The 23,109-nt window shown below is 36.9% G+C and overlaps 1 protein-coding gene across 5 annotated transcripts in view; it reads left to right on the top strand.

The window, feature by feature from the left end:
• PPP2R3A (protein phosphatase 2 regulatory subunit B''alpha) overlaps nt 1–23,109 on the top strand; it is a 148,370-nt gene that overhangs the window by 34,321 nt on the left and 90,940 nt on the right. For all 5 annotated transcript variants that reach the window (XM_032488015.1, XM_032487996.1, XM_032488003.1 and 2 more), the window contains one exon: nt 11,655–14,110. In XM_032488015.1, the coding sequence (XP_032343906.1) occupies nt 12,113–14,110 (1,998 nt within the window). In that variant the 5' untranslated portion in view covers nt 11,655–12,112. The remainder of the gene's footprint in view (nt 1–11,654; nt 14,111–23,109) is intronic.

Raw genomic sequence — 23,109 nt, 5'->3', positions numbered from 1 at the left:
GAGGTGAGCTGGGGGTCTTTCTAGTCCGCCGTCTTGGCCGATCTCCAGTCTTGTGGCTTTAAACCCTTTATCTGGTGCTTACTCCCAAATCTTTATTGTCAACTCCCATCTCTTCATTGTCAAGTATATTCACCTGAATGGGAAATGTCTCCTCTTGGATGCCCTGCCAAAACGAAACAACTCAGGCCTGAAGCTAATTGGTCTCTCCTACACCATTGCTTCTCAACCTTAACACACAGTAATGAGCCCCAGCCTCATCCTCACATCTCCCTAGAACTCATTTTTAGTTTTTAAAATCTGTTATCAAATATTATATATTCTTATGTTTAAAGTGGTACAACTTAAAAGACCTTTTAAAAAGGTCAATTTCCCCTTCCAACGAGGCTTGCTTCTCAGAGACAATCACTGCCAATTTTTTCTTAGCATTTTTTCCATTATTCAACTCCATATTTATAAATGCATATATATTACAGATTAATCGTTCATTAATTTAAAACATTATGCTTTGTCTTCCTAATATGAATTTCAGTTCTCTCACCCCTATTCCATCACATTATCAAAATTAAGGGTAAAAATTTTGTGATTATGTCAACAGGTGCAGACAAAATATTTAACAGAATTCTACCACCATATGAAATTTTTTAGAACTCACAACAAACTAGAAATAGAAGAGAACTTTCTTAGTCTGATAAAGGGTATCTACCACAGCAGCTATCACCATATTTAATGGTGAAAGACTGAATACTTTTCCCTAAAATCCAGTACAGGGCAAAGATTTCTGAACTCACAACTTCTATTCAGTACTGTTCTGGATATTCTAACCAGTGCAGTTGTCAGGAAGGCAGTAAATGTTAGAAAGGAAAAAGTAAAATTCTCTAGTCTCAGACAACATGATTATCTATATAGAAAATCCCAAGAAATTTACCCCCAAAATGCTATAAATAATACAATCAAGGGGCAAGTTGACAAGATCAATATACATAAATCAATTGTATTTCTCTATACCAGCAAACAGACACAATGGAAAATGAAATTAAAATAATAGTACCATTTGTGTTAGCATCAAAAAACATGAAATACTTGCAAGCAAATTTAATGAAAGGCCTACAGACATTGCTGAGAGAAACTAAAAAGCATCTAAACAGTGAGATATACTATGTTCATGGATTATAATGATTGGAGACTTGATATTCTTAAGATCTCCATTGTCACCAAATGGAAATTTAGATTCAATGAAATTTTATTTTCCAATCAAAATTCTAGCAGGTTATCTTTGTGAAAGTTGGCAAGATGATTCCAGTATTGTTATAAAGTGCAGAGAACATAGAATAGCCATAACAATTCTGAAAAAGAAAAAAAATGGAAGATTTACATTATTATTTTAAGATTTAATCTAATTCTACAATAATTAAGACAGAATGGTATTGGTGAATATTAAAGACAAAAGAATAGAGACTCCAGAAATAAATCCATATATATTATCATTTGTTTTTCAGCAAAGGCTCCAACATAGTTCAGTGGGAACAAGACAGTCTTTTGAATAAGTGGTGCTGGATGATATTCAAACTTAGCCTCATAATATATGTAAAAATGAATTCAAAATGGAACATAAACCTTGATATCATAAAACATAAAACCAAAAAAACTTTAAGAGAAAATGTTTATGTTCTTAAGATAGGCAAAGATCTTAAGACTGGCAAATGTATTATTAACTGTAAAAGAAAATTGGATTAATTGGGTTAATAAAAATTAGAATTAAAACCTCCTACTCTTTGAAAGCTACTGCTAAGAAAATGGAAAGGGAACCCATAGACCAAGAGATAATGTCTATATCTACAATATATAAATGAACTTTTAGAACTCAGTAATAAGAGACAGCCAAAAGATTTGAATAGAAACTTCACAAAAGAAGATATATATGAATTGCTAATGAGCATACAAAAAATGCTCAACATCATTAGTTGTCAGGGAAATGCAGATTAAAGCCACAGTGGGTACCACTTCACACTCACTAAAATGGCTAAAATTAAGAAAACGGACAAGTCTCCAAAAGACTGTAGAACCACTAGAGCTCTCAGGTGTTGCTGATAAGACTGTAAAATGGTAGAACCACTTTGGAAAACAGTTTTACAGGCTTTTATAAAGTTAATGTACACTTCTCACAATTCAGTAATTCTATTGTTAATTACCCAAAAGATATAAACATATATCCACAAAAAGGCTTTTACTTGAAGGTTCATAACAGTTTTAATTCATAGCAGTCCAAACTAGAAACAACCCAAATGTCCATTAACTGAACAGATAAGACAAATTTGGGTATATTTATTATATAGTAGAATATCTGCTAAGCAGTAAATAGGTGTATACAACTGATGCATTCAGTAATGTGGACGAATCTCAGAACCATTGTGTGAAGTGAGAGAAGCCAGACTAAGAAGTATACATGTCATATGGTCACATTCATGTGCAGATCTAGAACTGGCAAAGCTAGTGTACGGTGGTGGGACTCTGGTCAGTGGTTGTAAAATATTGCAGGCTAGGAGAATTGATTGGGAAAGGGCACAGGAATAGTTTTGGAGCAATGTAAATGTTCTTTCCTTTTTAGGGCAGTGGTTCTTGTTTCAGTTCATTGAACTGTACATTTAATATGAACATATTTATTGTGTGTAAACTATACACCAATAAAACTGATTTAAAATAAAAGTGAGGCTCTGAAAAGCTGAAAGGAAGCTCTCTGATTGTAGGTAGCATTGTCCGTTAGTGGGCTTCACTGTAAGGAGATCATGTGGTTAGGTGGGATTTCTAATCTTCAAAAAAGGATTCTATAATCCAGAGTGGGGGCTGGGAGCTGAAGGTAATAAGCCTAGTTTCTGGCAACCTGGACTTGGGCAGGGGAAAGGGAGCTGGTGGGCTGATTATTTGGAAAGTAGAATTTTACTCAGCTTTAAGTCCTTTATCACCCACTTTGTGTTATGGTCCTGGAGTTGGTGCTTTTTTGGTTCAGTTTTTTTTTTTTTTTTTTTCACCAGCAGATAAGATTTCTGTCATCAGCAGCATGAAGGAGGGACGATTTTCTGAGTTTGTGGAGTAGGGGTGGGGAGGACTCTAACTATTCTTTGCAGACTTTCAAATAATCCCTGTGTTCAGTCCTCTACCCAAGCTCATTTTCTGTGGTATCTGATATCTCCAAACCTGAGCCTTTTGGGGGCTGTGCAGGGGGAATTGGTTTGTTTGCCATTAATATCCCTTCCTCCTCTACTGTGCAAAGTCACTTACCATTCTGTTTCCTGTCTTTATATATATATACATTGATTTGGGGTCACAGGTGTCTTCTCACTTCTTTGAAGATGGAGTTTACATTCTTACTTTTGTTCTTACTTTTTGGAGGAGACCCTGAAACTGTAAAACCCATACTGTACATTTTCAACGTCAGCAATACCAAACTCCTTATAATTCTTCAAACATGCAAGGTTTTTTCATATCTCTGTGCCTTTGTAGAATTTATTTTTTCTTAGAAGGTCCAGTTTAATCCCTTCTTCACCTGGTAAGGCTTTTGTCTTTCAAAATCCAGTTCTCCCTCCTAACTTTTCTTGTCAGCTGCCTCTGTACTTTTGTTTCACAACAGGTCCACTTCATTAGGACTGGCCATATAACAGTTTACTCTGGAGGAATACCAGGAGCCAGTGGAGAGTACTTGTTAGAGTAATCATACACTGCTTAAAGCAGAAGTGATGGTGTTGAATGAGCTCTGAAGTTGCATATGAACCACTTAGATAGAAATTGGGAAACCAGACTCTGGCCCTTTGCAGGGATGAAAGAACCAGGAGAGACAGAATGCTTGGGGGATGTGGGCAGGCAGCGTGAAACAAGACCTGAGGAGGAACAAATGTAAACACTCAAAATAATTTCTCTAATTTCCCAAGGAATCTTCTATATTCTGCCTTCTACCCCTGCTGTAACATGTTTAGACTGATATTTCATCACATTGAAGATCATAAAACACATTAATTCATGTGCCATTGAGAAAGAAAGAATTCAAACTATGATACAATGCCCTCTTATTCTTATCATTTAGTACTTTTTGACTTATTGGAAGAGTTCTCTTAGACTAATGTTGACAGATATTTTTAATTATACATGACACTTGTGCACACATGGTCTTTGGGACTATCCCATAGTCTTTAGGACTTTTTTTGAGATCACCATTGCTAAGGTTACCAGTGACCTTCATGTTAGCAAGTCCAGTGGGTAATTTTTGTTTTTTTTTAACCTCTCTGCAGCATCCAATGCCAGTAACCCTGTTTTCAAAGTTTCTCCTTCAGCATCTTTGAAACTGCTTCTTAGGCTGCCTCTAAAACTTCTGCTTTTCTCTTTAGCCAGGAATGTCAGTGATCCTCAGCCCAGAGCTCTTCTCACTTTATGCACTCACCCTGAGTGACCTCTCAGGACTGCATCCCTAACCCAGATCTGCCTGCTGACGTCCAGGTTTTTATATTCATATTTCATCCCGTCATCTCCACTTGGTTGTTCCACAGGGACTTCTTCAAACACACATTCAGAATAAAACTCTTTATCTTTTCTATGGCCACTTCCCATAAAACAGAAACAAAAAGTCTGCATTGGGAGTGACAGCATTAGTCCCCCAATACCCAAGCCAGAAACCCAAGATTCCTCCCTCTCACTTTCCCCTCTTCCTCCTCTGTGAATTCTTTCTCTCTAATCAGTGCCCTCCTCTTTGTTAACTGCTGCCACCTCCTTGATTTAGGGTCTCACCGCTTCTCACACAGATTATTACAGTAGCCTTCTAATTGATTTCTATGCCTCTATTCAGCTGCTACAGTGATCTTTTCATACATAAATTCATCATGTCACTCCACACCCTAAAAGTCCTTGTTTATTTTCCCACAGTTTACAGAATAAAGTTCAGACTGCTTAGGTTAGCACACAAGACAGCCTGTGGTCCACTTCCTGCTGCTCTCTGGTTTCCTTCCCTCTTGCTTGTCTGTACACTCCCCTCGTGAAATCAGCCAGAACTACTTGTTGTTCTGAACTCACTGTGCCATGATAGGCCTCTGAGCCTTCAGGTACGTTTTCCCCTGCCTAGAATATTGCTCCCTTCCTTTTTGTCTAACTAATTCTCATCAATCCTTCAAAACATACATCTCTTACTTTCGGAAGTCTTTCCTGACTCCAGTCTGATTTAGATGCTCTAAATTGACAAAGGGCACAAAGAAAGATTTTACAAATGAATAACACAAACTGTCTACTAGGTAAATAAAAAGATGTTCAGGGCAGATTAAAACAATGTATTTCATTTGTTCATCTACCAAATTAGCAAGGAAAACATGGGGAAATGGGCCCATTCTTACACTGATATTAGAAGTATAAATTTGTCATTTTTCTGGAGGGTAGAAAATGAATGTATATATCTATATATCTAAGAACCTTTAAAAAGTATATGCATACACACACACTCCTTTTGACTCAGCATTCTACTACTTGGAATATATTCTAAGAAAATAACTTTTTCTTTTGGGTAAAACATTTTCATAAGAAAATATCAGGATGTTCATAAAAATATTAACAGTAGTTATTTCTGAATGGTGATATGGGTAATGAAAAAATTTTTTTTACTTACAAATATTTTCTAACTTTTCTGATAAGAATATGTATTAATTGTGAGAGCAAAATGGGGGAAACAGAAGCCCTACCCTAGTGCTCCTGATACCCATTGTGCTTGCTTCTTTTGTTGCCCTCGTTAAACAGTAAGTGTGCTGAGGGCCATCACCATAAATTATTCAGCATCATCCCACCAGGGTCAGGCTCAGAGTAGAAAATGTTTGATGAGTGAGTTGTACCAATAACAGCTAACAGTTATTGAGCATTTCCTGTGTCTTGGGCATTGTTCTAAGCATTCAACGTATTAACTTAATCCTCATGAGATGAGTATCATTATCTCCATTTTGCAGATGCAACGGGCTGACAAAAGTTAACCAACTTATGTAAGGCCACACAGCTGTAAGTGGCAAGGTTGGAAATCAAACCCACGCAGCCTGGCTTTTACCAAGAGGCACAAGATAGCATCTTGGTTCTGAGTTAGATTGTATCTCTGATTGAGAATAGTTGGATTAGATTCCATGTCTAAGATTCCAGCCAGACAATTGGTTTTCAGTTGAATTATGTTCTAGATGAAAAGGCAGAATTTGACACCCACATATCTGAACCAAATATCAGGGAAGTAGTCTTCATTTCTTTGGCCCATTAAAGAAAAGCTCAGATCATTGTAGACTGTAAACTTACGGAAACAGGTGCCAACCTTTGGGATTTGGCTTTGCTGTATGTTCCCTCTCTCTGCAATTCATGTCCCTTCAAAACTTAACTCAAAGACCCAAATTTGTAATTAATTCTTTAACTCTTCCACTACTTTTCTTTCTCAGTTGGATTACTTGTGACCAGGTCATCAGATTTCATTTTTAAAACCAATGAATCTCCATTTTTGCCATACCTTTTTTCCTTCATATTTTCTTTTAAAGTCTCAGAATTTCTGAAAGCAGCATTCCTGTTATGAACTACACTATTTAACGTGGTGGCCTCTAGCCAAACGTGACTTTTTAAGTTAAAATTAATTAGAATAGTCAGAAGATTTAAACAGCACTTCTCCAGGGAAGATATGGGGCTGGTCAATAAGCACAGGAAAAGATGTTCAACATCATTAGCCATAAGGGAAATGTAAGTTAAAGCCCCAATGAATTAACACTGCACACTGTTCAAATGGCTAAAATAGAAAATATTGATAATTGCAAATGTTGAATAGGATGTGGAATCAACCGTATTGCTCATGTATTACTGGTGGGAATGTAAAATGATATAGCCACTCTGGTAAACAGCTGGCCGTTTCTTATAAAAAAAAATATACCTAACATACAACCCAAAAGTCAGACTTGTAGTTATTTACCCTAGAGAAATGACAACTACATTCACACAAAACCCTACACACTAATATTCACTGCAGTTTATTTGTAATAACCAAAAACTAGAAACAACATAAATACCCTTTAATGAGTGAATGGGCAAACAAACTATATATCTGCACAATGGACTACTACTCAGCAATAAAAAGGAATGAGCTGTTGATACACATGGTAGTGTATGACCCTCAAAATCATTGTGTTCAGCAAGAGAAGCCCATCTCAAAAGTTCACATACTGTATGATTCCATACATAAAATATTCTTGAAATGACAAAATCATAGTGATGGAGAACAGATCAGTGGTCTGTTGACTGGATGATGACAAAAGAGTAGTATGAGGGAGTTTTGAGGACTAGCAGGATAGTTCTGTATCCTGATTGTGGTGATAGTTACTATAAAAGGAAGGGAGGAAGGAAAGAAAGGAAGGAGTGAATGCATGTACAGCTGGTAAAATCCAAATAAGGTCAGTAGTTCAATTAACAGTACCAGTGTCATTTTCCTTGTTTTGATCATTGTACTGGGGTGATGTAGGAAGTTACCATTGGAGGAAACTGGGAAACTGGTACATGGGAATTCTCTGCACTATTTTTAAACTTCTATGTGAGTCTAAAATATTTTCAAAACTAAAAGGAACCCTCCTGCACTGTTGGTGGGAATGTAAATTAGTGCAGCCATTAAGGAAAACAGTATGGAGGTTCCTTAAAAAATGAAAAATAGACTTACCATGTGATCCAGCAATCCCACTCCTGGACATCTATCCAGAGTGAACTCTAATTCAAAAAGATATATGCACCCCAATGTTCATAACAGCATTATTTACAATAGCCAAGACATGGAAGCAACCTAAATGTCCATCAACAGATGATTGGTTAAAGAAGATGTGGTATAGAATGGAATACTACTCAGCCATATAAAAGAATGAAATAATGCCATTTGTAGCAACATGGTTGGATCTAGAGATTATCATATTAAATGAAGTAAGTCAGACAGAGAAAGACAAATATCAAATGATGTCACTTATCTGTGGAACCAAAAAAAAAAATGGACTTATTTACAAAACAGGAATAGACTCACAGACATAGAAAACAAACTTACGGTTACCAGTGGGGAATGGGCTGGGAAGGGATAAATTAGGAGTTCAAAATGTGCAGATACAAACTACTATATATAAAATAGATAAACAACAAAGTCCTGTATAGCACAGGAAACTATATTCAATTCTTTGTAATAGCCTATAATAAAAAAGAATATAAAAAGGAATATATGTATGTACATGTATGACTGAAACACTTTTCTATACACCAGGAATTGACAGAAAATTGCAAACTGACTGACTTCAGTTAAAAAAAACTGCAAAACTAAAATGTTTTAAATTCAGTACTTCAGTTACACTAACCACGTTTAAAATGCTGCCATGTGGCTAATGGCAGCTATATCAGATAGTGCAGATATGGACTCTTTCTGTCAATGCAGAACATTTTGTTGGACAGCACTGGTATAAAAGTATACGTCTGACCTTGGCCAGTGTTCGCTCCTCCTTGACTCTTTCAAATTCTAATATCACATGAATACTTTCTTGTATTTTCTGCCATGTTACCTTATCAACTGATTGTTTTGATTATTTTCAAGCCTAGAGAAATATTTCTCTTTAATTTCTCAAATTTTAGAAAAATAAAATAGTCTTTGTATAAGCTTAGGAATTTATCTGACATATGTTTTAATAGGTGTCTGGATATTTAAATTTTCCAACACTTACGTGTTTTGATTCTGAACCAGTTTTGTCACCTGTATTAGGATATAGTCCTAAGTAGTTCTCATATGGTTATTCTAAAATACTTAACAGTATTCTTTGTTTTCCTTCCCTTTTATCCTTACCCCAAATCTCTTTCAAAAGCTTATATTTCTGAAAAGATGCATAGTTTTTCATGTTTGGTGCTATTTCTTCCCTGTCTTCCAGATGTGCATCTTTTGAAAAGGTAATTCCTTCCGTTGCCATGTTCTAGCCTTTTGTCCCATAACACTTATTCCTCTTTGGCATCTTTGTATTTTCACTTAAAAATTACCAGGCACTTCCTTTACTATGGCATTTCTTCCCAGTTCAGCTTCATCCATCCTGCATGCTATCTGGCTTTATAGTTTTGTATGAGCCACCATCTGTAATTTGAATGTGGAGAAGTAGAAGATGAAACAATAGCTCAAGATCCATTCACATAGCAGCAAAGTTGAGACATTGAAGGACAAAAAGAACAGAGTGACATACCTGAAGAATACCACAGAGAGAAATAAAGGAATATTGAAATTAAGATTTATATCTTTGTGGGTAGAAAATCTGAATTTTGTAATGATATCATTGTTCCTTCAAAGTAATTCATAAGTATATTACAATTATAATCAGATTCCAGTAGTATTTTTCTTAAAACTGGGCAATACAAAAATTCATTTGGAAGACCATCAAAGAACATTTGGAGCATAAAAAAGAATCATAATTAGGGATATGAGAAAGAAACAGGTAGTAAAACTTAGTAAGACAACAGTAATTATGATAGTGTAGGACTGTCATAATGAGAGTACTAATCATTGGCTCAAAAGGAGACAAGAATACTCTAACCATTGTAAGAATTCATCAAAAGGACAGGTTCTTCAACATTATTACCTGCCTCATGGCAGGCTCTAAATAAATATTTTGTGGGGAAAAAAAAGAAAATGTTCTTCATGAATTAATTGTATTAATTGTATTTTTATTCACTAAGTCTCTAATACCTAAATGAGTAAATGATGCAATAGACAATTTACCAGAGAAGAAATATAAGAAATTAGCAAAATAAATAGAATTTTTTAGGGTTGAAGAAGTAATAATGAAAACAGTGAAGTTCTGTTTCTCATTATTAAATGGGTAAAGGTTTTTATTGTTAAAACACCAATGCGATTGTTGGTGGAGTTAAACTGATACTCTCCTTCATTGCTGTCGTCATCCCTTTCCTATCCTTGCCTTAGCCCACCATTCTCGATGCAGTAGAATTTATTGCACATTCTGTTGTTCAGCAACTCACACTGGCTCTGTGTTTGAAATATATACATCATCCAGATATCTTCACTGTTCTTCTCCGGGTTCAAGCCCCCCAGCCTTCTTGCCTGATTTTGTGCCGTAGCCCCTAACTTGTCTCCCAGCTTCTTACCTTGCTCCTCTACGGTCTCCTCTGAACACAGAAGCACAATTGCCAATTTGAAATGTAAGTCTGATCACATCATTGCTCTGCTCAGTAGACATCAATTGTTTCCCAACTCAGACTAAAGCCAAATTCTTCATAATAGTCTACAGACCCTGCATGATTTAGACTCCTACATTTCCTTTCTGACCTCGTCTTCCACGCTGCCCCCTTGCTTTTTCCTGCTTCAGTCACTTTAGCCTTGTCATTCTTGTAGTAAATCAAGCATGCTCCCACCCAGGGCCTTTGTGCTTATGGTTACTGTGCCTGAGATGACTTAGCTCAAAATACCTCTTCAGCCTGCTCCCTCTCCTTTCACGTCTTTGATCAGAGGTCGATGAGGTCTTCCCTGACTGCTCTTTGTAACACAGCACCCTCTCATCCTTTCTGGACACTTTCTCTGCTTCATTTTTCTCTATAGCACATATCACCATCTAAGTTATATGTTCATATATGTGTTTTTCTTTTTCCAACTGGATTGTCAGTTCCATAAGGACAGTTCCATAGGACTGCTGTATCCCTAACACTCAGCAAGTAGTAGGCACATAGTAGGCACTCAGTATTTATTGACTGAGTGAGTACATTGATTGAACCTTTTTGAAAGCAACTTACATGATTTTAAAGCCCTTTTTTTTTTTAGAGTAAGAGAATAATTAAACTCTGTCCACTTAATGACAAGAGAGAGTGATCTGCATGTGGCAGGGTTAGAAAGGATGAGATCAAGAACAGTAATAATGGTTGTCTTTTTCTCTCTCTTAGATAGTAAGGAAAGAGAAGATGATGGAATGATTTCCAAGTGTAGAGGAGGTTGTACAATCTAGACAAGCACTATGTGTTGGCCGTCTTTAAGAAGACTGGATTGATAGAAGCAAAATGTTGGTTCAGGGCAGTAGCAGAAAATAAGATTACAGGTGGATGGGAACAGATGTTAAAAGTCTTGAAAATGAGTCCAAGGAGCTAGGCCTGCCATAATGCATGATGGAGATCAGTAGTGTGAGTTCTTGAACTGTGAGGGGCAAGAAAGCTGTCTAAATCCAAGCTAATTAGTGTCACATAAGGTAGTAAGGAGGGTGGGATAAGAAATACCAACTTGGCAAGAGGGTATAGCTCAAGTGGTAGAGTGCTTGCTTAGCATCCACAGGGTTCTGGGTTCAATCCCCAGTACCACCTCTAAAAATAAGTAAGTAAGTAAACCTAATTACCTCCCACAAAAGATAAAAGCTCCCCCCACAAAAGATAAAAAATAAATTTAAAAAAAAAGAAATGCCAACTGGGAGGTAGTCATAATAAGGCAGAGTTGAGGTAATACTAGTGTAGGGCGTGTAAGCAAAGGCATGATTCAAAGATAAGCCACCAGTAATGTAGCAAAGAATAAGGCTCGATGATTAACTGTATATGGGATGCAAAGGAAGAGGAAAGGTTCTCTCAGTATTAAGAGATCAAAATTCACTTTTAATTATTTTCTTTTTTCATTACAGGTTTCTCTGTCATTCACAGAAGAATGGATCATTTAAACCTTTGGAGGACTCAGTTTTCACAATACTTCAATGTTACCAACTGAGATTCATGACAGTAAATTTATGACTGTACATGTCTGTGTCATACAACTGCTGAAGAACCGAGAATGTTCTTTATTCTTCTTAAAATTTATTCCTAAAAATAAACCTAAAGTATCATGATATTACTAAATAAAACTCAAAAGCACAATTATTAAATTATTAGACTTGCTAATACAAGCACGCATGTGCAAAAGCTACTGTATCCTGACAGTTACCAAACCTCAAATTTAGATGGTTTCCCTTTGTGGGAAAAGTCATTATATTTGCAAGAAACCACTGAACATTGGCATCAAATATATTTTCAGCTGAGTGTCATTTAGAATTTACTTGAAACAAGTTCTAGAAAATTCCACATCCCACCACTAAGTGGATTTGGTATGATGGCAGCAACTTACAGACTTGTGGTTAGTACTGTGAACCACTACAGCAGCGTGGTGATAGACCGGCGTTTTGAGCAAGCTATACATTACTGCACTGGATCCTGCCACACCTTCACACATGGGGTTGACTGCATTGTGGTACATCATAGTGTTTGTGCAGACCTCTTGCACATCCCTGTGTCTCAGTTCAAAGATGCAGATCTGAACTCTATATTTCTACCCCATGAAAATGGATTTTCCTCAGTTGAAGGTGACTATCCCCATCAGGCCCTCACAGGCATACCCAGGGTCAAGAAGGGATCTACATTTCAGAACACCTGTAACTTAAAGGACATTGCAGGAGAAGCAATCAGCTTTGCCAGTGGGAAAATAAAAGAATTTTCCCTTGAAAAACTCAAAAACTCTAATCATGCAGCTTACAAAAAGGGAAGGAAGGTTAAGTCTGACTCATTTAATAGGAGGTCAGTTGATATTGACTTGCTCTGTGGCCATTATAACAATGATGGGAACTCCCCATCCTTTGGTTTACTCCGGAGTTCCTCAGTTGAGGAAAAATCTTTATCCCATAGAAACTCACTTGATACAAACCTGACTTCAATGCTTCTTCACAACTTCTCTGAAGAAGACCTGGTTACTCAGATTTTGGAAAAACATAAAATAGATAATTTTTCTTCTGGAACAGACATAAAGATGTGTTTAGACATCTTGCTGAAATGCTCTGAGGATTTGAAAAAATGCACAGACATCATAAAACAATGCATAAAGAAAAAATCAGGGAGTAGCATCAGTGAAGGAAATGGTAAGGATGCAGTTTCTAGCTCTGAAACTCTCTATATGAATGTAATGACCAGGTTAGCATCCTATCTGAAAAAGCTACCATTTGAGTTCATGCATTCTGGGAATAATGAGGCTATAGATTTAACAGAACTGGTCAGTAATATGCCTAGTTTACAACTGACTCCCTTCTCCCCAGTATTTGGCACTGAACAGCCCCCTAAATATGAAGATGTTGTCCAGCTCTCAGCCCCTGACCCTGGACAGTTTCAGACTATAGAACTGCAAGATGACAAGCACAGTTCTAGGAAAACAGACAGGGCAAAATCCATTCCAGACAACTCTACGACTTCCTTATATAATTTAGAGATAAGTGATCCCAGAACTCTAAAAGATGCGCAACCTCAAGCACAGTCATTAACCATGAACCCTTTAGAAAATGTTTCTTCTGGTGGTCTAATGGAAACCCTTTACATTGAAGAAGAGTCAGATGGAAAGAAAACATTAGATGAAGGGCAGAGGACAGAGAATGGACCCAGTCAGGAGTTGTTAAAGGTACACAAAGACAGAGAAGAAGTTTCAGACCATGGTACTCATCTTAAAAAAGGTCCTGCCTCAATGCAAAATGAAATTGGTAAGATATTTGAGAAACCAGTTGTTAATCTACTTGAGGAAGATCCTAAATCAAAAGTTCCTAAAGTTGAAGAGGGAAACCACAGAGATTTTATGAATCCTAACAGTCAGGAAGAGATAGATAAATTGTTAATGGATTTGGAATCTTTCTCACAGAAAATGGAGACCTCTCTAGGAGAGCCTCTTGCCAAAGGTAAAAGCTCTAACTCTCTAAATAGTCCTAGTCAGTTAACTGGTCAGTTCCCTGTAGATCTTGAGCCTAAATCTAAAGTCTCCTCACCCACGGAAAAAGTCTCACCTTCCTGTCTAACAAGGATTATTGAAACCAATGGACACAAAATAGAGGAAGAAGATCGCGCCCTCTTACTGCGAATTCTAGAAAGCATTGAAGACTTTGCTCAAGAACTGGTTGAATGCAAATCAGGCAGAGGGAGCCTATCACAAGAAAAAGAAATGATGCAGATTCTACAGGAAACCTTGACAACTCCCTCCCAGGCCAATTTACCAGGCTGTAGAAGTCCTGTTGGTGATAAAGCCAAAGATACTACTTCAGTGGTTTTGATTCAGCAGACCCCAGAGGTGATCAAGGTAAGACCCAACAATCTGCATTCTCCAAAGAAATGTTCTAATGTTTGCGAATTTTTTTTTTTTAATTTTTGTTATCCATTTGATGTTCTGCTAAAGCTCCTGCCCTACACTAGGCATGGTCTCACTAAGTTCAGTGAAAAAAACTAAAGGGCAAAGTCTTTAGTGTCAGGGAGACTGGCTTCAACTGTCTTCCCCATAGCCTTTATTTTCTTCCTAGGTTCAGTGACCCAAGGAAAGTTACTTAGCCTTAATATGCTCATCTATATAATGGAAATAATAATCAAGATAACTTATGTGAAACACAAGTAAAGTTCCTTACACAAAGTAGACATTTAATATTAGTTCTCACCCTCCTCAGTCAACCAGTAGGCCACCCATTACTGTATGCTTGTATAGACTGCAAGGATGCTGGGTGGGGTACATAACTTTTCTTTTTTCTTTTCTTTTCTTTTCTTTTTTTTTGATGGAGGTACCAGGGATTGAACCTAGGACTCCTAAGCATGCTCTCTACCACTGAGCTATACCCACCCCTCGAGTAGACATGACTCTTAAAGAGCTTAAAGTCTAGTTGGGGAAACAAAACTAACATACCAGAAACAGTACCCAGACGTGTAAGCACATCTATGAAGGTTTTGTTAGTGCAGTAGATATTTCAAAGAAGGTAAAGACTAGAGTATATGAGATTTCCTTCACCATGCAATTGAGAATAAATAGCAACCTAGAGTCATAGGACAGAAGTATTTTCAAAAGCCTTTGAATCTACCCTGCTACTGATAGCATTGCTTTTGAATAATCCCACAAAGGAAGTTAACCGCCCATTTGTAGGTATGTGTGTATGCTTTAGCACAACAGGATTGTTCCTGTTCATTGTGTATGTCCAGTGTGGCTTAGTAAGAGGCTCTGCTCCACCTCACTCAGGGATGCTCCATGTTCCTACAGCTGCCCCGTTGCCCCACCTAGAATATGTGGCTTATGAGTTCACTGAGGAAGGGGAAGAAAAGGTGGTGCTTTTAACTGCCTTGCCCCACACATGACATACTTCCCATCTGCTCAGTCCAGTGATTCCAGCCTAAGGTCTGAGAATCGTAGGGGAGCACATAGAATATTTGGTGAGCACTGTCTCTACATATGAATATACCATACATGTCAACATGTATGAATTCAGACATAAAGCCAAATCAACAAAGCAGGTTGTTAAATAATGTTATGAATTATTTAGAGATATTTACATTCGTACAAAAAGTATGAAGAAATACATGGATACATCAAATATAGTGTTCAGAACAATGATTAATCCCTAGAGGAAGGAAGAGAGATGGAGCTAAGAAAGTGTACATAGAGGCCTCAGTAATATTGTAGTTCTAGTTCATAATCTGGTGATGGGTCCCAAGTATTTTGTCATATTTTATGCCTTTTTGCATGTCTTTAATATAGTAGATTTTTCTAATGGATATTAGAGATGGCATAAACGTGGCCAGCTTAAAAAACAAGCTACTTATTATTTTAGCGTTCTCATTAATATTTTCATTGGAGTAGGAAAAAAATGCATATTGTGATCAGATAAATAATTTTTACTCCATATTTGTTTTGTGGCTGTTCTCCTGTGCACATTTTTAGACACTAAAATTTAAAGCAATATATACTTAAGGTTATTATGTAATTTGGGGCTCAACATCCTCAGTTGCTCACTGAGCCTTTCTGTGAAATCTCCTCACCCACTGATTCACAAATGGGAATATCTTTAGTTAAGGTAGGTCAGTGCTAGGGTGAGAAACAGTGGAAGTTTATTATAAAAATAAGAAAAATTCTTTCATGTACCCAGGCAATAGTGATGTGCTTAATATTTTATAAAGAAAAGAAAATAGCTATTTGCAACCTCAAAATGGTAATTACATCTAATAGTCCTTGTGATCTGAGGCATGCTAAAGTATTTAGATGTATTATCTCACTATTTTACCCATAAAAAAATACCTTCTCTGATAACATATTCCAATGTCTCACAACCAGTACAGCCAGAAACGCTTACTGTAATACAGTGTTTTGAATTTTATTTAACCCTCTTGTCCCATTATGTTCTGTGAAAAAAGGAGACAGAATTCTTCTAGAAGAGGTGGGCTGCAGAAAGCAGAAAGTGTCAACCGAAAGCCAGGAGCAGGTCCTGCGCAGCCTCTCTCCTGTGTCCCCGGCCGACAGCTCTTAAGCAGGTCCCCAGTCTAAGTACAGCTACATAAAAACGACACACTGGGCTCTAAGTGAGCTTCCCAGTTTTTTGACAAGTAAGGACCGAAACAAAAATCGTGTTAAAAAACTCTCCCATAAGTCTTTTAAATAAGTTCCAAAATCGTAGAATAAAATTTTATGACATTTCTTCTTTTTTCCCCCAGAGGTACATATTTTTTTAATAGAGGGATAATTGACATATAACATTAGTTTCAGGTGTACAACATAATGATTTGATAATTGTGTACACTCTGAAATAATCACCACAATAAGTCTAGTTACCATCTGTCACCATACATGGTTTCCCCCACCCCCGGTAAGATGATGAGATTTCCTGATAAAAGTTGAAGAAGTAATTCATGAAAAATTAAAGAGACAGGTAATATAAAATGTTTAATTTAGGAAGATACTTAATGCAAGAAAACAAAACCATTCTTCCATGACTCAGTTACCTTCCTACCTTTTTTTAAAATCTTTCTTTACTTCTTATGAAATATTTTAAATCAGGAGTTGGCAAACGTTTTCTGTAAAGGGCCAAAGAGTGAATATTTTAGGCTTTGCAGGTTACAAGGTCTATGTCACATAGTCTGTTTTTTTAAACAGCTCTGTAATAATGTAAAACTATTCTTAGCTCCACGCCTTAAAAAATGGGCAGTGTGCTAGATTTAACCCAGACTGTAATTTACAACCCCTGTTTTAAACAAACAGAAAAGTATTGTGAATAATACAAAAAGCACTCATTACCCACAACTTAGTGTTAAATCTTAACGTTTTGCCATAGCTTTGCTTCAGATCTTTGCTTTATTTAATATTTTCATTAATATCACCATTTTAAAAAATCACCTCAGATATTGTTGCAATCCCTAGGGTTCCCCTTCCCAGTATCTTTTCCCCTTTCCAGAGGTAACTGCTTCCTGAAGTGTCAGTGTTTATCTCCTGTAAGCTTTTATACAGTATTGTCGGTCATGTTTTTATTCTTATATAGAAAGAACAGAAAATAGTAGAAATGAACAGAAAGTAGTAGAAAATAAAATCAGAAAGAGAGGTTGGGGCCATCTTTTGAATGACCTTATATGCTGTGCTAAAGAGTTTGTTCTAGGGGACTGGGGAGCTAAAGAAGACTTTAAAGCAGAGGAGTCCCACAGTATATTTTTTAAGAATAATATTTTTTAAAGAATAATAAATTTTAAATTAAGTTGCTTTTTTAAAAAATAATTTGGGCAGTCAAATTTTTTCCCATTGTTGAAAACATTTCAATTAAAAGATTTACATAAGGGGCAAGTAGGAAGTGCTTTTATGTGACATTGATGATTATCCCTGAGAAGAAAGATTGACTTGACAATATTATGTGTCATTAATATTTTAATATGTATTTCAAAATAATTTCTCAAGAGTGAACTGTATTTGTTGTCCAGATATTTGTTGTCCAGAAATATAATTCAAACCTGCATTGGGAGAAGGAGTCAAATAGAAAATACTAAGAGGATGTTGAGAGATTGCTGAAGAGGATATTGGTCCAGATCAGGGGTCAGCAACCTGTGGTCCATGGGCCAAATCTGACCTGCCGCCTCTGTTTGTAGATAGTTTTATTGGAACACAGCCACACATTCATTTACATATGGTCTATGTGACTGCTTTTGTGCTCTGCCTACCAAGCTGAATAGTTACAACAGAGACCTGAAAGCCTAATATATTTACTATCTGCCATTTACAGAAAAAGTTTGCTAATTCCTAGTCTAGATATTATTTCATGGTAGATCAACAAAACAGACTTTAGATAAGACTCCATGTGATATTTTGTTAAAGGCATTGGAAATCTTGGAAATGTAATTAAATATCAGTGGCAAAAACTACCAGTGGTTGATGGCAGTCGAACAGTGTGCCAGTAGAAATAGAAAAATAAATAAGCCCAGAGTTTTCACAGTCCTTCGTCGTGAGTTCTGATCGTGGGTTCTGAACTACATAACTTTCTCCCCTTCCCTCTCCAGTCACTACCTATCTCTTGACTTTTCCACTTAAAAGAGCTTCCTTTTCATCCATGTCTTACTCTGTTCTTTTTTCCTTTCTTTGCTCATGAACTCTCTCTCCCACTGTCAAGTTGTCTATATCATTGGTCAACAAGTGAGTATTTGCCTCTGTACATGCTGTTTTCACAAAGACTCTAAGTGACAGGAAACAACCCTGTAGATTCCAGAATAGCTGAGATGTGCAGATGGGCGTGAAATGAGTTGAACAAGAGTGAGAGAACAGTATGTTTTCATTTATATGTGGAATCTAAAAAATTAAAGCAAACAAATGAGTATAACAAAAGAGAAACATGCTCACAGAGAACAAACTAGTGATTACCAGTGGGAAGAAGGGTGGGAGGAGGGATGAGATAGGGGCAGGAGATTGAGATACAAAGTACTGGCTAGAAAATAAATAAGCTACAAGGGTATAGTGTACAGCATAGGACATACAGCTAATAACTTTATAATAACTTTAAATAAAGTAAAACCTATAAAAATATCAAATCATTATGTTGTACACCTGAAACTAATATAATATGATAAATCAACTATACTTCAATAAAAAAAAAAGAGAGAGAACAGCTTGCAGAAGAGAGAAACAGGGTGTGGCTGAGATTTCAAAAGGTTTCATAATTACAAAATGAGTGAATTACTGAGGATATGTTTTGACATGGGAGATAATAATTTTTTAAGAAACACTTAGAAAAACTATACTGCTTTGGTAATTCACATAATAAGTAATATCTTAATTCTGTGTTTTATTACCACCGGCAGATGGTATTACAGTCATTTTTTATCTGTTTTTAGCCTTATGGGGCAATAGTCTGTTAGCTGTTATTCACAGGTTAAAATAACAAACCCTAGCTTCCCCTGAAAATCATTTATTTTTACTCAGTTTTAGTAAAAACAAAGCTAGGGAAAAAAATCCATTACTGCCTGTCCCAATTGAAAGACTGGAGGGCAGGGGGGAGAGTGCTTCAGTGAAAGAGGAAAATTTTAAGGTAAATAAGGAGGAAGGTTTTTTTTAAAGCTATACTATGATATGTAAGTCTAGTGAAACATTACAAATTTCAACTAATTACAGCTAATTGAGGGGGAAATCTGTCTGAATTATCAAAAAGTACAAATTGAAATCTTCATGTTTAATGTTTTTAAGAAGTAGCATTAATTTCAAGATTAAAGGATTAAACTATTGTCTAAGTATTGCCAAGAATGAAATTTAGCTGGACCTATTTCAATAATGTGGTAAAAGATCACTTATAGGTGTTGGCAAATGAAAAAAGAAGGCATCAGGCGATAACAAACTTTATTTAACCCTTCATAAAGTGGACAGTCTCCTTTAGGAGAATGGCAAAATGGAGTGGAAGGCAAAAAGCCTTTATAGGGTAAAGAAGAAAGAACAAGGAAGAGACAAATAGAAAATGTCTAATTGGCTGGGGCCACATAGTGTACCTTGTTCGGGGTGAGAAAGCCATTGGCATTTAGGGATTAGCTGACTGACTATACTGTGTTTCTGGTCACGTGGAGCATTTACAGGGACATGTAAGGTATTCAAGTTTGGTTTGCTGACGTGGTTTACTGCGTGCACCCCACGCAGTAGTGGCTCCATCTTGAGCCTAGAAATTTATTTTGGTGTAGTTAATATATTATTGGTATGCAAAAAGAAGGCTGCTAAAATGCTTAAAAATAGATAGTTCCTAAGTAGTTTAAGCATGTACTATGTACAGCACACAGTTGGGGATAAAGATGAATCAGACATGATAAGCCTTTGTGGAGCCCACAGTCTTGTAGGGGAAATGAACTATTTACTGTGATGCAAAGTAGAAAGAACAGATTGCATGAGACAAATAAATGGAGTGCTACAGGAGCTCAGAGGAGGGAGAGAGACATCCCAGCTTATGAAGTTCAAAAAAGTTTCTCTGGAGGAAATAGTATTTGTATATGGATACCGTACTCTTATCCAATTAATTTACTTAAGGTCCTAGATGTTGGTGTTATTACAGTGTTAATGATACTAAGGTGAGAGGTTTATTTCTCACACTGGCTTGGACTATTTCCACTCTGTTCCAAGACATCAAAATATACCTTAATCTTCTCCATCTGTCTTACAAACATAAGCTTTTGGTCCCAGGCAAATCCAGTAAGAGAGACTAGATAGATAGATCATAAATCCATTACTTCTTTCAAACCTAAGCTCTGTGGTAGTCTAATCTCGATCAAGGGCAAATGAAATTGGCTTAACAGAACTCTCCTTCCAAGAGAGTATAAACAGAAATATCAGACTGCTCTACTTATATTATTGTGACTTCCAAGTGAGTAGAATTCACACTAATAAGGTAAAGGGTTGCAAGGATGGGACCCCTTTCCCATCAGTTTTCTGCAGTTTTTAAGTCAGACTTCAAGCAGACAGTCTATCTGACAATCTAATTTGTACTTTATCTTCTCCTTTACCACTTCAGTCTCCAAAATTGTAATTTTCAGCTTCCAAACGTACACCTAATAAAAATGAAGTACGAAAATAAGAATATGTAGAGAGATTTGTGAATCCCTGTCAGGATTCTTTGCCTGGGCCGTTACCTTCTATTGGCCTTTATTTAGCAAATGGTAACATTAAGTAAGTATTTGTTAAATGAATGAATAATCAAATGAACAAATTTTTGCTTGTCTGCTGTGCCCCTTTGTCAAGTGGAAACTCTGCCCTTTCGCATGAAGGCCATCTCTTTCCCATGAAGGCCATCTCTTTCCCTGCCCTTGGCTTCTCTAGGATGGATGCAAAAGGACCTGACATGAGGTTCCCTCTGGGACTTGAGTAGGTGCCTCAACAAGACTCAGATACCGCACGGGGAGCTCTGGCCTCTTCGCTCCTCTAGCTTTTAACACCTAAAAACCTATGGTGTCCTAGATAAAGTCCAATCACCTTTCCTGGCACGAGGGGAGAACCCCATTAAGAGTATAGGTCTTTTTACCTTATCAAGGGATGGAAATCTCTTGATTATAGACTGTGGGCATTTTGAGGAGAGAGTTCGCTCTTATTCACCATTGCACCCTCAAGCCCTGTTGCAGTACCTTCACATACTAGCTGTTTGTTTAAATCCTGAAAATTTAGCCTTTTTCTTTAAGGGAAACCTATACATCTCCTTGTCCTTTTCCTCATTCTTAGAAGTCCAATCTTCATCCTCATGGATTTAGTTTGGAAAAGAACTTTTCTGGCCATTTAATTTCAGTACAATTATTTATTTTTTTTTTTTCGTCTGTTTGGTTTTTGAATGTCCAAGAGGGATTAGAGAAATCTTTCAAGGCAGGTAGGATTTGCACTGCTACTAGAACTCACTTTGTTTCTTCCTGACCCTGATTAGGAGTATGTGTCTGAGATATCACTCCAGAGGAATAAAGGACCTTCCTAAGTTATTGATAAAACATTTTGGCTTTTTCAAAGCTTGGATATTATGTTGAATAATTTCATATGTATATTTAAATGCAGAATAATTATGAAAATAAACTTATAACAAAGCACACTTTAGGAACCTTATTAAAAGTTTCTTCTGGAGCACTTAATAAGTACTTTTCTCTTTTTACTTTCTAAGTTTGAATCGAGGCCTTCATTAAGATTAACCAGTCATTTCATGGAGGGAAAATGTTTCTTTTCCCCCAGCTTCTCCCCCAGTAGGTGCTGATGGTTTTTTGAGTCCAGTGCTGGGAATATTTAAATGGAAATCAAAACACCCAAGAATACAGTAGGAAACCATTCTTCCTTTTACTTCATTTAACCACCATGTAGATTAATAAAAGTAAAAGGACCTGGCCTGTGGCAAATATAAATTTACAGAATGAGTTCAGCCCATATTTCCCTTCCACTATTAATGTCTTCTGAGGTCAAGTCCTCTTGCATCTCTATCCTTTTTAACTAATCAGCATCACTTACCTCAGATATGTCCCCACCTGTATTCAAAAGAACACGGTAGATATGCATGTACTAATGTAGAAAAATGGTCAAAAATAGATTATTTAAAATGTTAATTGTAAAACACGTACCAAAGTGATCCCTTTTTGTTATTAATATGTTTGTGTGCACACAAAAAATGGGGAAGATATGCTTCAAATTATGCATGTTCCTCTTGAAGTAAAATATGAGATCTAGATATCTTGGTGCTCTGATAAGTCTAGCCCCCTCCAGCCTCCCTTGACAGGAGTGAAAAGGAGCTCCCAGAACTTGGCTTGCTCCTGGTAAGCCCTCAGGTCCCCCTCACAGGTTTGCTGATACACACCTTCACTGTTCTCTGCCCTAAGACCATCAGAACTAATCTAACATGCCCTTCATCCCCATTTACATCAGTCACCACAAGAAGTCTAGGGGTCCAGATCATCACTCTCCTCCTCACTCTTCTCTTCCCTTTTCTAAGTCCAACCTTGAAATCCTTTCTCGCCCTCTTCATCATTCACTGGCAAAATGTCCTAGGTCGTGAAACTCTTTTCTAAACATTCCTTTTACCTTCTTGTTCTAACTGAAGCCCATCTCTCCCTAAGGATACTAGAGCCATGTGAAATGGTGGCACTTTTCTTTACCACTCCATCCCTCTCCTACTAGATCTGGAGAGGGCAGTAAGTGTTCATGCATTTCATTGCAACTTCCAGACTATTCTTTTTTGCCACATCTCTGAAACTATCCTCCCCCAACTTTGAACTAATGTCATTAGACTCACCACCCACTAACCCTCCTGATTGTAGTCGTCTACCACCCCTAGGTCTCTTCCCTTATTTCTTGAAGATTTT

This window comes from Camelus ferus, chromosome 1, assembly GCF_009834535.1.
Source record: "Camelus ferus isolate YT-003-E chromosome 1, BCGSAC_Cfer_1.0, whole genome shotgun sequence".
Classification (NCBI taxonomy): Eukaryota; Metazoa; Chordata; class Mammalia; order Artiodactyla; family Camelidae; genus Camelus; species Camelus ferus.
Note: the sequence above shows the minus strand (reverse complement) of the source record. Positions and strands in the feature narration are given on the sequence as shown.